At 33.7% G+C, this 13,809-nt stretch overlaps 2 protein-coding genes across 2 annotated transcripts; both read left to right on the top strand.

Moving 5' to 3' along the window:
- The first annotated feature begins 1,163 nt into the window (after positions 1-1,163).
- On the top strand, positions 1,164-4,920 carry LOC125190748 (protein IQ-DOMAIN 2-like). The gene is made up of 7 exons (XM_048088129.2): positions 1,164-1,312; positions 1,393-1,463; positions 2,214-2,306; positions 2,386-2,715; positions 3,061-3,282; positions 3,541-3,660; positions 3,927-4,920. Exons 3-7 carry the CDS (start codon positions 2,238-2,240, stop codon positions 4,623-4,625), a joined length of 1,440 nt encoding a protein of 479 aa, XP_047944086.1. The 5' UTR covers positions 1,164-1,312; positions 1,393-1,463; positions 2,214-2,237; the 3' UTR covers positions 4,626-4,920.
- Positions 4,921-6,234: 1,314 nt separating this feature from the next.
- Positions 6,235-7,472, top strand: DIM1A (Ribosomal RNA adenine dimethylase family protein). Its single transcript, XM_048082617.2, has one exon. It carries the CDS (start codon positions 6,295-6,297, stop codon positions 7,360-7,362), a length of 1,068 nt encoding a protein of 355 aa, XP_047938574.1. The 5' UTR covers positions 6,235-6,294; the 3' UTR covers positions 7,363-7,472.
- The last annotated feature ends 6,337 nt before the right edge of the window (positions 7,473-13,809 follow it).

Genomic DNA, 13,809 nt, shown 5'->3' with positions numbered 1-13,809 from the left:
CACCCTTTTACCACGTCATTTTTAGATCGTTATAAAATACTTATAGAATATAGAATTACTACTTAGTTTAATCAGCAATTTTAACCCTATAAAGCTTTTACAAACAAAAATACGTAAAGGAATAATACAATGAAGTTCAAATGTTCAGCAATAATTGAATGAAATTAAATACATTGGCATCGAGTAACTCGAAATATTAAAGTCAATAACCTACAGCAAAACAAAACATCTGTATCTCTGTAAGCATGTAAGTTGGGCATGCTCTGACAAATTATGTAATTTTCAGTTTCTGTTTCTCAATAAATTAACTAGTGAAATTTGAAAATGTAAAATAAAGACGTAAAACACCTTTGCCTCACAATTTCTGATGTTGAATAAAAGTATAAAACAATACTAGCAGTACTTTGCAAGCGCATAACTATAAAGTTCAAACAACTCATTTTTTAATTAAAAATTTAGTTTGGTTCAAAAGATTTTGCCGTGTTTTCTGATATTCTTTCTGAGATACTTCCTACTTGTTAAATCTGCGACAGCGAAATAAGAATATGCTTTAGTCGGCAATGTAATCAAAAATTTTCTCTTAATGTTTATTTAATTCATATTTTCACATTCACATCCTAATTTTTACCATTTTATAAATATTAGTACTACTCATTATAAGTATCCAGTAACAAAATAAATTAATAAGTAACTACCAATCGAAGCTGCGATAAAAACGCATGAGACATGACATTAACCATCTTCAGTTTATAAAAAGATATCATTGAATTAAAAATATTTAGTCTGTCTCAATATTTTGTTGTCTTACTACCATTAGTAAAAAACATTTGCAAAACAGTACATAACTCTATAAATAGGTTAATTTTTAAAAATCCATATTTTTATTAGCAATTTAATCTCATAATGGTAAATTATTAAAAAAGAAAAATCTAATTTCACGCTAAGAATGCTTCAAGTCTAAAAAAATTGCCGTGCCGATATTAAAGGAAACAAGAAAGGAAAAAAAGCAGTTAATATGAATATGACTGAAAGTAATTAATTTAAAAGAAAAATAAAGTAGAGGTAGTTAGCCAATGAGCATATATATATATATATAGTATAATTAAACAAAGCCGTGGGTCCCACGTGGGCAGCTCGAGAGGGAGTGGTGGCCCACAATAGCAAAACCAGCTGTGAAGTTTGTGATTCTCTCTCATGTCCTCTCCTCTCCTACTCACTCCCCTTCCCTTGAATTTCTTTCTCGCTCTTCGCCAAGATCTGGTTCTCGCTGTCCTTCCTCACACACACAGCACACACTACAAAACAAATTCAGGTTCCTTTCAACTTGATACATTTTCGCCATTTCTGCACTTTAATCTTTCACTTTTTCTAAAATTTCACATTTTGTTTCAGCTGAGACTTCACTTGACTTTCTCGCGAAGACAGGAGTTTTGATTGTGTGAGATCTCTTCGGTTCCAATCAGGTTAGTTTCTCGGAAATTAGATTCAAGAATTATTATTTAGTGCTAAATGTTTTTATAAATCTTGGAGTGATATGTGGTTAAAATGCATCTGTGTTTTTGAGTTTTGGCGTCTGAATCTTTGAAGTCTGTCAAGGGTTGGTTTTCTAGCAAATTAGGTCATGAATCAAATTTTTTGTGTGAGATTTTATTAATTTTAGAAAATGAGTGATAAATTTCTTGAAATTCAGGTGTTTTTTTGAGTAATAACTAGGAGGACATGAATATGAGGTTACAGTTATGGACTCTGTTTCTGGTTGGTGTATTGCAAAATTAGACTCAAGAATTGAATTTTAATAGTATTTGGTTTTACTATTCTGATACAGTGAGTTATTGTTTTCTGATACTCATATATTTGTGTAATCACTACCACAAGACACGGTGTTGCACATATACAGATTGGTACGTACTGGCGGGCGGTAGTCCTCCGATAAATCTGCCGGTAAAATGCTTGTTTCTTGTAGGTAATGCTGGTGTGGTGAGAAAAGTGAAATGGAGGTCCATGATTTCTACATATTAGGGTATTTAGATTTGGTTATGGGGCACTTGAAAGTTGAAACTCAGTATTTTAATTGGAAATGGAATTTGATTTTTTATTTTTCCCCTGTTTTCCTCAAGGTGTTTAATGATTGTGTCTCATAGATAATAAGTAACCAATAAAGATTGGATCTTTGATATTGATTAAGTTGGATTTTTCCCCTAATTGGAGTGCAGAGTAGTTCAATCAAGGAATGATAAATGGGCAGAAAAGGAAATTGGTTATCTTCAGTTAAGAAGGCTTTCAGCCCAAATTCTAAGAAATCAAAGGTATTGCAAAGCTTTATTTAGTTTTTTATGTCATGTGATATGTTGCAAACTGCTGATGCTGTTTTTTTTTCATCTGCAGAGAGCCCAAAAATCAAACAATGTATCGTTCGAGAATGAGAAGCCAATAGTTGCTGCTGACTCTCCCAAGCAGGAGACTATTGAAGAATCTCATCCTCATCCTCACCCTCTTCCGCCTCTGGAAGATGTTAAGTTTGAGGAGGTGGAAGATGAGCAGACGAGACATGCTTACTCTGTTGCAGTTGCTTCGGCTGCAGCTGCTGAAGCCGCAGTAGCAGCAGCACAGGCTGCAGCTGAAGTGGTACGGCTGACCACTGTGTCTCAGTTTGCTGGAAAATCTGCTGAGGAAGTGGCAGCTATTAAAATCCAGACTGCTTTCCGTGGCTACCAGGTATCGTATTTCACAAGTTTTGGTTTCTTTCATGAATGTGATAGTAGAGATGTCGTTAAAGAAATGATATGTAAGAAATTTCCAAAATCTATCAATATCAATGAATCCTTCCTTTATAAGTTACACTTAATTTTCTTTACTGTCTTCTTGAGAAATCGTGGCTTAAATTGCATATTAAATCACGCCTGTGTTTATTTGAATGAAGACCAATCAGTATAAAGAAAAATGCATAGTTCTTTGACATAGATCACTTAGAAAAGCCATTTTTACCTTTCTAGACAGAACCCTTGAAAAGCCATTTCGAAGTCTTTGACTCAAGATCCACATACGTGATTCTTATTTCAGGCAAGGAGGGCATTACGGGCTCTAAGAGGGCTGGTCAGGCTGAAATCACTCGTTGATGGGCCCACTGTTAAACGCCAAACTGGAAATACTCTAAAATGCATGCAGACTTTATCACGCGTGCAGTCTCAGATTCAATCCAGAAGACTGAGGATGTTGGAGGAGAACCGGGCACTCCAGAGACAGCTCCTGCAGAAACGTGCAAAAGAACTCGAGAGTTTGAGGGTTAGTTCTATGCTAATGCTATTTCCATTTTCAAGAAAATACTGAAAGAATGATATCTTTTGATTCAATCGGCTGAGACATTTTTCCCTTGTATAAGAAATTTACTGAGAGCCATGCCATTCTTATGCATAGAAAGTTTGAAGTTGACTCTTTGCTGCAAGAGTCTCTCATTCCATGTCTCCGCCCGATATTTGTGAATTCTTTCATTCAAATTTTATTCACTTTGCCATTTACTGAGACATCCTGATTCTATCATAGATGGGAGAGGAGTGGGATGATAGTCTACAGTCAAAGGAACAGATTGAGGCGAACATGCTGTACAAATACGAAGCTGCAATGAGGCGAGAAAGAGCCTTAGCTTACTCATACACTCATCAGGTATTTACTTGGGGCCCGTTTACTTTGTGTGATTAATTAGATTGACGATACATAAAATTGAGTATTTGAAGAATTCACGATCAAACAAAATGTTGTGGTGGAATGGTCTTGTATATTATTTTTATCGATCTAAGATATCATCGAAAACAAGCAGCCATTCTGCAACCATAATGCACATTCATCTTCTTGTTCGTACAAATTCTGTATTGAATGGCTCTTGTTTGTTCTTCCCTTTAGTTTTGATCAAAAACATTTTTACTACGCAGCAAACGTGGAAGAAATCGGCAAGGTCTCCCAACTTGCTGTTCATGGACCCCACTAATCCTCACTGGGGTTGGAGCTGGTTAGAGCGATGGATGGCTGCACGGCCATGGGAGACTCCGAGCACAGCAGATAAAGATCTGAACAACGACCGTTCATCAATCAAGAGCGGTGGAAATGGGACTGTTGGAGAAGTCACAAAGTCTTTTGCTCGTCATCAACTCAACTCCGAGATATCACCATCCTCACCAGCCAGCCAGAAACCTCCCAGCCACCCGTCCCCAGCAACCCCCCTATCGAAGGCTGTATCTTCGTCTATGGCTTCCCGGAAACTGAAACCGGCGAGCCCAAGAGGCAGCGGGATGAGTCAAGAAGAAGACTCGAGGAGCATCTTCAGCATACAGTCAGAACGGAATAATAGGAGGCACAGCATTGCTGGCTCTTCAGTTAGAGACGACGAGAGCTTGGCGAGCTCTTCGTCCGTGCCAAGCTACATGGTGATGACACAGTCGGCAAAGGCCAAGTCGAGATTGCCAAGTCCGTTAGGGCTGGAGAATGGCACCACCACGCCGGAGAAAGGATCAGCCAAGAAACGTCTCTCGTTCCCGGCTTCGCCTGCCAGACCAAGGCGACACTCTGGACCCCCGAGGGTCGAAACTAGCTCTGTCGCTGCCGACAATGGCACAAATGGGGAGCTCAGTTGATGAAAAATCAGTAAGAGCATCTTTTAATTTGGGTAGTTTTCAATCCTTAAATTGTCATTCTTTGAATTGGGGCTTGGTTTGAAGGGTTTTTTTTTTGTTTTCTGAATCTTGAGTGATTTTATTTCATTTTTTCCTATATATTTGCATTTGTTATTTTTTCGCAGTGTTGTTGAGGTTTGCCATACTTGAATATCTATTTTAGAGAAAGAAACTTGTTAACTGTTGCTTTGAGTGTATCTTTGTGGAAAATATTACTATTTCTGTTGTATATATAGTATCACTTTCTTCTGCTTTAGTTTTTTATTTTACTATGATTTGGTTTGCTGATAATGATGAAAAGTGAGACTAGTTATAAGGGTTTGACATTCTACCGAAAAATGATGAATGACACAGTGATAATGATAGGAAAAAAGAAGGAAGAAAAAAGATGAAAACCCAGTCCTAAGCAAGGTATATATGCTGATTGATAAAGGTTAAACTTAATGATGAAGCCGATAGAGAACATAAAATTAAATGATACTTATACCGGATAATAATACTAAATTATTAAGATAAGTATGATTATAATTTCATAGAAAATGCACAAGTATGCTAGAATCAGATCTTTAACTACTCCATCTAGTTTCGAGTATATTCAGATAAATGAGCATTGTGTTTGTCTAGCTAGGATAGCATAGCACACATATCGTACTGATATTATTGTACTCACTGAGTCTCATAAAAGATGTCCCATTTTCCTTTTTAATTTGTCCCACAAAAGATGTCACATTTTCATATTTGGAAAAAGTTCTCTCTCAAATGAATATAAAAATTATATTTTCTCTCTTCATTTAACATACAAAACAAAACCTCTTAAAATCCCGTGCCGTCCCACAAGTGTGACATCTTTTGTGGTACGAAGGGAGTACTATTTAATGGAAATTTCCAAAAATATCATCCATGAAAAAAAATCACATATTTGGTACCTAGGGTTATTTTTGTCACTGGATACCAAAAACAATATAAAATAAAGATCAGGTATCATTAATGTGCGAAAGTGAAAGATCAGATACCATTTATGTAGTTCCCTCTATAAAATAAAATCATCAAAACACTCTTTATTTAATTGTTTAAAAAATTTATAGCCATAAAGTAACACCTCACTTCAGAACATTCTTTACTTGTTTAATCACAATAAATCTATGTTTTAAGGAGTTCTAAGTAAAATGTCTTCTTTAATTTTCTTTTTTAGCTCTAATACTTTGGTAAAAAAACATAATTCTTTTAATATGGAGTACGTATTAAAAATACTGATTCACTTATAACGAGATGTTGGGAGCACTATATTTAACTTGATTTGTTGAATGTTGTTTTCAGTAGATCAACAGAACAAGGCAACGAGGCATAGAACAAAATAAATTGGTAGTAATATGTTTCCGGAACGCATATTAAATCGATAGTGTGACAAAATTACTAAATGGAGTAATTATATGAATTGAAATAGGAACTATAACTACTATTGTTAAGTAATAATATGGCATAGATCTGTTAAGAGGCAGACTAGATTTTGGGCTTTTCTAACTGAGCCGGCCCAAATCAATTATATATGTACCACACCTTAACTAAAAAATTTAGCTCTACATTGCAACTCAAAAACCTATTCCAAACTAAGCCCTAGCAAAACCACACAATGGCGGGAGGCAAAATCAGGAAAGAGAGGCCGCAGAGAGGAGGCGCCACCCACTTTCAAGGCGGAATCCCGTTCCACAAGTCGAAAGGCCAGCACATACTGAAAAACCCTCTATTGGTCGACTCAATCGTCCAGAAATCCGGTATAAAACACACCGACACAATCCTCGAAATCGGTCCAGGTACCGGAAATCTCACGAAGAAGCTTCTCGAAGCCGGAAAAAGCGTCATCGCCGTGGAGCTCGACCCTCGCATGGTGCTGGAGCTGCAGCGCCGCTTCCAAGGAACCCCCTACTCCAGCCGATTGAAGGTAATCCAAGGCGACGTCCTCAAATGCGATCTCCCTTACTTCGACATCTGCGTCGCCAATATCCCCTACCAAATCTCGTCGCCGCTCACCTTCAAATTGCTCGCTCACCGCCCGCTCTTCCGATGCGCGGTGATCATGTTCCAGCGCGAATTCGCGATGCGGCTCGTCGCGCAGCCTGGCGACGGCCTCTATTGCCGCCTCTCCGTGAACACGCAGCTTCTGGCTAGGGTTAATCACCTCCTCAAGGTCGGGAGGAACAATTTCCGGCCGCCGCCGAAGGTTGATTCCTCCGTCGTCAGAATCGAGCCGAGGAAGCCGCTGCCGCCGGTGAATTTCAAGGAGTGGGATGGATTGGTTCGCATCTGCTTCAATCGAAAGAACAAAACCTTGGGGGCGTTATTCAGGCAGAAGGGGATTCTGGCGCTTCTTGAGAGGAATTACAAGACGCTGCAAGCGCTGCAGCTGACGTCGGATGGGTTCGATCAGGATTCGGAGATTGCTCAGAGTTTATCTGCTTTGGGGAATACATTGGGGGATATGAACATTGATACCGAGGAAGAAGAAGGGAAAGACAATGGTGATGAGGATGAGGATATGGAGATGGATGATGGAGATGCAAAGGGCTCTGAGTTCAAGAACAAGATTTTGGGGGTTTTGAAATCGGGTGGTTTTGAGGATAAAAGGGCCTCGAAACTAGCTCAAGCTGATTTTATGCACTTGCTTTCTTTGTTTAACAAGGCTGGAATTCACTTTTCGTAGGAATATTTTTGGATCTTATTATGTATTTTGCCGTGTATTCAAATATGTTTACATTTTTGCTGTTGGTTATGTCGAATGATTGAATACAAAGGGAAGATCAAATTTTGAAATTGTTGCACCTCTTAGTTATCTTATCACTACATTTATTGTGCTTTTGTTATAATGATTCTTTGTTTTTGGGAGAGTAAAGTTTTGATGATATTCCCATTTGTTTCATTGCCCAATTTTATGATTCTGATGACATTTTGACTCTTTACTTGAGCTTTGCAATTGCATTTGTTTTGACTTTAGCCTTTTTTTTAACTTTTGATTGGGTGTCTGCCTCTAAATTTTGGTTGCAGCTCTTGTTGTGCTAGTTGCCTGTTTGCCTTTCTCTCAATGGAGAATGCATAAGTATGAAATCTTATATTTGGACTGTTGAAAGGATTAGTCTGCATCCTAATTTGTTGTCCATTTCTTGATTTGGTTGTGCAGTCAACTTTGTCGCCCTTTGTTCATATTCTAGTAATGTTCAAAGATTGAAGTTGGTTGCATAGTGAATGCAAGTATGCAACTAATTGATCAATACTGTTATATGCTCTAGCTTTGACACTATTACTCTGCATTCACACAAATACTACATTGGTAATTTGGTATGATTAGATCTTTTGTATTTGCATTTGCATTGTCAACTTCATGCTTTTGTGTAATGGCTGGTGAATTGTGGCTTGAATGGTTTTGTTGAATTTACCTAATTAAGCTGTGCAATTTCGGATTTCATGTTCTCATTCTAATTACTCCATGTTAAAGAAAAAGAGAGCTCATTTACATATCTTACTAATGTTTGATATTTTTGGAATAAATCATAGATCGCAAGCTTTTCTACAGATTTTCTATGTGATGTGCAAGTTTCTATATGCTATTGATTTTCTCGAAAGCTATTGCATCAAATCGTCAAAGTTTTTGGACTCGAATTTCAGTTGTAAGACCATTCGCCCATATTTGGGGCGAGTTATTCATCATTAACATCTTTGGAGGAAAGAAATGAATTGAAAATATATACTACGAGTATTATTTATTTATTGTTTTTAAAAAGTAAATATACTTTTTTTAAAAATAGTACTCCATATTCCAAGAGAAGAATAGTAGTAAGTTGAAAAAAGTAAAGAAAATCAAGTACTGTATTTACATTTTGTATGGATAAAAGGTAAACAAATTTCTTTAAAATTGAAAAGGGAGTATGATACTTTTTCAAATATCTTTTCATTTTTCATGAAGAGTAGATAAACATCTTAAAATATTATTGGTCATGGAAATTGAGTCTTATCTTGGAATAAATGTTGAAAAACGCTAAGTTAAGTAAATTTGTAGGAGTTTCTATGATTCAATAAAAAACACAAAATAGTTATAACTAGGCCTGTCAAATTCTGTCAAATTGGGTACCCGCGGATACCCGATCCGAAATTTTCGGGTACTCGATCCCGAAATTCCCAAAATCCAATACCCCGATACCCGACCCGAATTTGATTTCGGGTACCCGGATACCCGACTCGGGTATCCAGTCCCGAAAAATCGGGTATCCAGTCCCAATTGTGATTTTGATTTTTTTTTTAAATTAACTACAAACTTTTAGAATTTATTTAATATTATTTTATTCAAATTTAATACAAAGTTGAAGTACTAATATTCAAGTAAAAATAACTACAAACTTTTAGAAATACAAAATTATTATAGTAGCTCGAATTTAAGAAAAAATAACTACAAACTTTTAGAAATATAAAATTCTTGTAGTAGTTCGAATTTCAAAGAAAATAACTACTACAAACTTTGAAAAATACAAAATTCATAAGTTATAGGAATCTAAAATTCTTGTAGTAGTACATATTAACATCTTTCATCCATCCACAATAAGCCAATAACCATCAAAATTCACAAGTTCAAACATTCATCCTTTATAAATATCACAATTCAATAATTCATAAGAATCAAGATCTAACAATAATATCATCAAAAAATTCAAAATTATAAATATCACAAGTCAATAAAATTAAAATATAATTAAAAATTAAATTACATATCTTATATGCTAACTATTAAGTATTAATTAAATTATAGTTAAGAAATTAAATTACATTTAATTATCATAAAAAATAATTTATTAATTTTAGAAAATAAATCGGATAATTCGGGTATACTCGATCGGATATCGGGTAACCCGATACCCGATAATCTAAAATTCTCACTACCCGATCCCGATCCGATATCTGAAAAATCGGATTTTCGGGTATCCAATTATCCGACTTTTTCGGGTTTGTTTGACAGGCCTAATGCTGCATAAGGACATTAGTTTCGACTTAAATTATGTTCCCAAAATAATATTATCTGATTATTCTGTATATACGTAGCCAAAATAAGGTGTTGATTTCAACCTAAATTATGTACATGGTATATAAATTCATAATGATATGATTATATCAATTTCACGAAAAAACTAAAAGATTTAGTACCCAAACTTAATGTTGTAATATTACATGGCAAATACTATACGGAGAAGATTTTTGGTTTAAATTATTCACATGATATAAAGATTCATAATTTTGTGATTACATCAATCTTACCCAAAAATACTAAAAGATTTAGTTTCAAAAATAATGTTTTAGGATATATATGAGTAAAAATTCCATAAATCCTCCATACCATGTTGGCACAATAATGTGGTGTACTACACCAATAACTTTTTGACAACGGAAATAAATAGGGTCCATATACCACATTAATTTGACACATATTTTATAAAATAACAGAGCATTAAGAGACGTCCATTTGCTCATTTTATGGAAACTCTTATGAAAATTTTCATATGTAAGAGCATTAAGAGACGTCCACATTAATTGGACACATAATTGGTGTTCCATATACTACAACTATATACATTGATCTCATCTCATAATATAATATTATACTGTATTACTTGTAAAACAGTATATTCCTATTGCATTACTTACTTTCACGTAAGGAAAAAAAATCATACTAATACAATTCTTTGATAATAGTATTATTTGAAATTTTATGGGTTAAAGCTTTCATCTCTAGTTTTATATGTATATACAAAAAATTTAAATAAATAAAAATTGTGATTATAACTTATACTAGTATTTATTTATGACTAAAAGATTTAGTACCCAAACATAATGTTCGTAATATTACATAGCAAATACTATATGGTGAAGATTTTTTACCAAAATTATTCACATAATATAAAGACTCATGATTTTGTGATTACATCAATCTTTCCAAAATAAAAAATAAAAAATTTAGCTCCAAAAATAATGTTTTAGGCTCTATATATAAACACAAACTAACATTACATTATTTACAAAGCAATAGTAACCAAGTTTAGATATCGACTGCATAAATGAAGATGCAACAATGTATTTCTCTGAAATATCTTTTCCTAATTATTCTATGCTTTCTCATTCCAGGTTTGAATTTTTACACACTACTAATATCAATATAATGTTTGTTTGACAATCTTCATTTTAATATAAATCTTACTTCATTTTTGCAGATGAAAGAGGATTAGTATTGTATGCTGAAGCAATGACTTGCACAGATTCTTTTGTAAGTCCCTCATGTGAACATGAGATCGAAGTATGCTCAATGTGTTTGAAATTTCGTAAGTTGAACTCTATTCGATGTGACACAGGTACCATTCCACACAAATGTGTTTGTGAGTTCGAATGCCCACCCTAGCTAATTTCAATATTCATATGATGTTACTTTTAATAATACTATTTTAGTATCTACGTGTCCTATTTGATTTCAGTGAACTTTCTTTCTCTTTTCTCTTTTTCAATGTTGAAAAAATTCAGTTATAAAGTATAAAATTATTGTTTTATACTGAAATATGACAAAGCCAAGCTATATTTTGATCATAATCAAAGCAAAAACATATGAAAAGGGATTTTATCAATACAAATTTACGATGACTATCCCTTTAAATATATGCAAAACTACTTCTAGCATGCTTAATGAAGCTATCACTCAGTAATTTCTAAACTAAAAGTTCTGGAAATTTCATGGAGCAAGATTGAGCATCAATGTCTTGAGTAAATTGTTCCAATGCTCTCAACTAAAGAAAAAGCTAAAAACATTCATTTATATTACGCGAAATGAAAATCGCATCTAACCAAATGCAATTTATAGAGGCAAACTCTTTTCTAACAACATTCATTTCTTCAGTGTTAGCCTTCCTTGCAAATGTCAAAATAAAAAAGTACTATTCAACATTATTTTGCTAAGAATATTTTTATTAGGCATAAAAAGAAGCATTTATATTCAACCTCAAATTAGTAGCGTCTGCACTGTATCGCATGTAGTTATAATAATTAAAAATAATACTTATATATAATTGTTTACTCGTTTTCAAATTAATATGATCAAATTTATGTTTGGCCAAGTTGAGTAATTGTTGAAATAAATACGTACGTTGTTTTAGAAAAAAAAATTGCATAGGAAAGTTATCAAGCAAAATAATCTTTCGTTAATAAATGAATATACAAATAAGAATTAGGAACGAAAATAATTCTACAAAATGCATATGTTCCCAAAATGGTAGCAGAATAGTATTATGAGGTATTACATAGAAAAAATAAAGTGTGGATTTTAGACCTATGGCTATATATATTATGCACAAGGTATATAGATTTATAGTTTTACGATTCAATCACTCTCACCAAGAATATAAAAGATTTAGCACCAAAAATAAATGTTTACCCCTTTACAAACAATAGTAAGCAACTTTAGATATCAATCTCATGAAAGATGAAGCAAAATATTTCTACGATTATGCACGAGATCATTTGATCAATAATTGACCGATTTGTTGTGTTCTTACGAAGAACTCAATAAATGGGCATTTACATGCTTCTTGGTATGATGGAATAGAATGAGGATGGAATGGAATGAAATAGGAATGAAATGTCAATTTCTTTGGATTTCCTTTGCATTTTCATCCATTCACTCATTCATTCCATCACACCAAGCAAATGAATAGAATGGAAATAGGAATCACATTCTATTCGACCATTCCATTCCATCATACCAAGAAACCCCTAAGTGTGAGGACATGGTCACACGAGGGATCTTAGGATTTTTAGGAGTTTTACTACCCACACTCGTAATAGTGTCAAGGTTATAATCAACAATCTCTGTGAGAGTTTAGTGATAATTGTGAATTGTGATCATCCTAGTAAAACATGAGTTATAGAGTGAAAATCAATACCGTATAATACTCTTTTTGACTTGGCAAATCTCTATACTATGTCTTTTAATTATTTTTTTAGATATATAGAAATCAAAATCTCATTCTTGTGATCTAAATTAGGCCTATCAAATTGGGTACTCGTGGATACCCGATCCGAAATTTTCGGGTACCCGATCCCGAAATTCCCAAAATCCAATACCTGATACCCGACCCGAATTTGATTTCGGGTACCCGGATACCCGGGTATCCAGTCCCGAAAAATCGGGTATCCAGTCCCAATTGTGATTTTGAATTTTTTTTAAATTTTTTTTTTGAAAACTAACTATAAATTTTTAGAATTTATTTAATATTATTTAATTCAAATTTAATACAAAGTTGAAGTACTAGTATTCAAGTAAAAATAATTACAAACTTTTAGAAATACAAAATTCTTATAATAGCTCAAATTTAAGAGAAAATAACTACAAATTTATTGGGATACAAAATTCTTGTAGTAGTTCGAATTTAAAAGAAAATAACTACAAACTTTGAAAATTACAAAATTCATAAGTTATACATATTCACATCTTTTATCCATCCACAATAAGTCAATAACCATCAAAATTAATAAGTTCAAACATTCATCCTTTATAAATATCACAATTCAATAATTCATAAGAATCAAGATCTAACAATAATATCATAAAAAATTCAAAATATCACAAGTCAATGAAATTAAAATGTAATTAAAAAATTAAATTACATATCTTATATACTATTAAGTATTAATTAAATTGTAGTTAAGAAATTAAATTACATTTGATTATAATAAAAATATAATTTATTAATTTTAGAAAATAAATCGGATAAATCAGATAATTCGGGTATACCCGATCGGATATCGGGTAACCCGATACCCGATAATCCAAAATTTTCACTACCCGATCCCGATCCGATACCCGAAAAATTGGATTTCGGATATCCAATTATCCGACTTTTTCGGATTTGAATATCGGATATCCAATACCCAATATCCATTTTGACATGCCTAGTTATAACCTTCATATAAAAATTGCAATCTAATTTAATTTGGGGCTTATGTGGCCCATCACATAATGGACGGCTCAAAGAAAAGCCCAACCCTAATATTATGCTTTAAAATAATTGTAACTAAATAAATTCATGAGGTATTTTGGGAGTGGATTTAAATGGAAGCGTTCTTA

This window comes from Salvia hispanica, chromosome 5 (assembly GCF_029641045.1).
Source record: "Salvia hispanica isolate PSC_SH4W2 chromosome 5, Shi_PSC_v1, whole genome shotgun sequence".
Taxonomy (NCBI): Eukaryota; Viridiplantae; Streptophyta; class Magnoliopsida; order Lamiales; family Lamiaceae; genus Salvia; species Salvia hispanica.
Note: the sequence above shows the minus strand (reverse complement) of the source record. Positions and strands in the feature narration are given on the sequence as shown.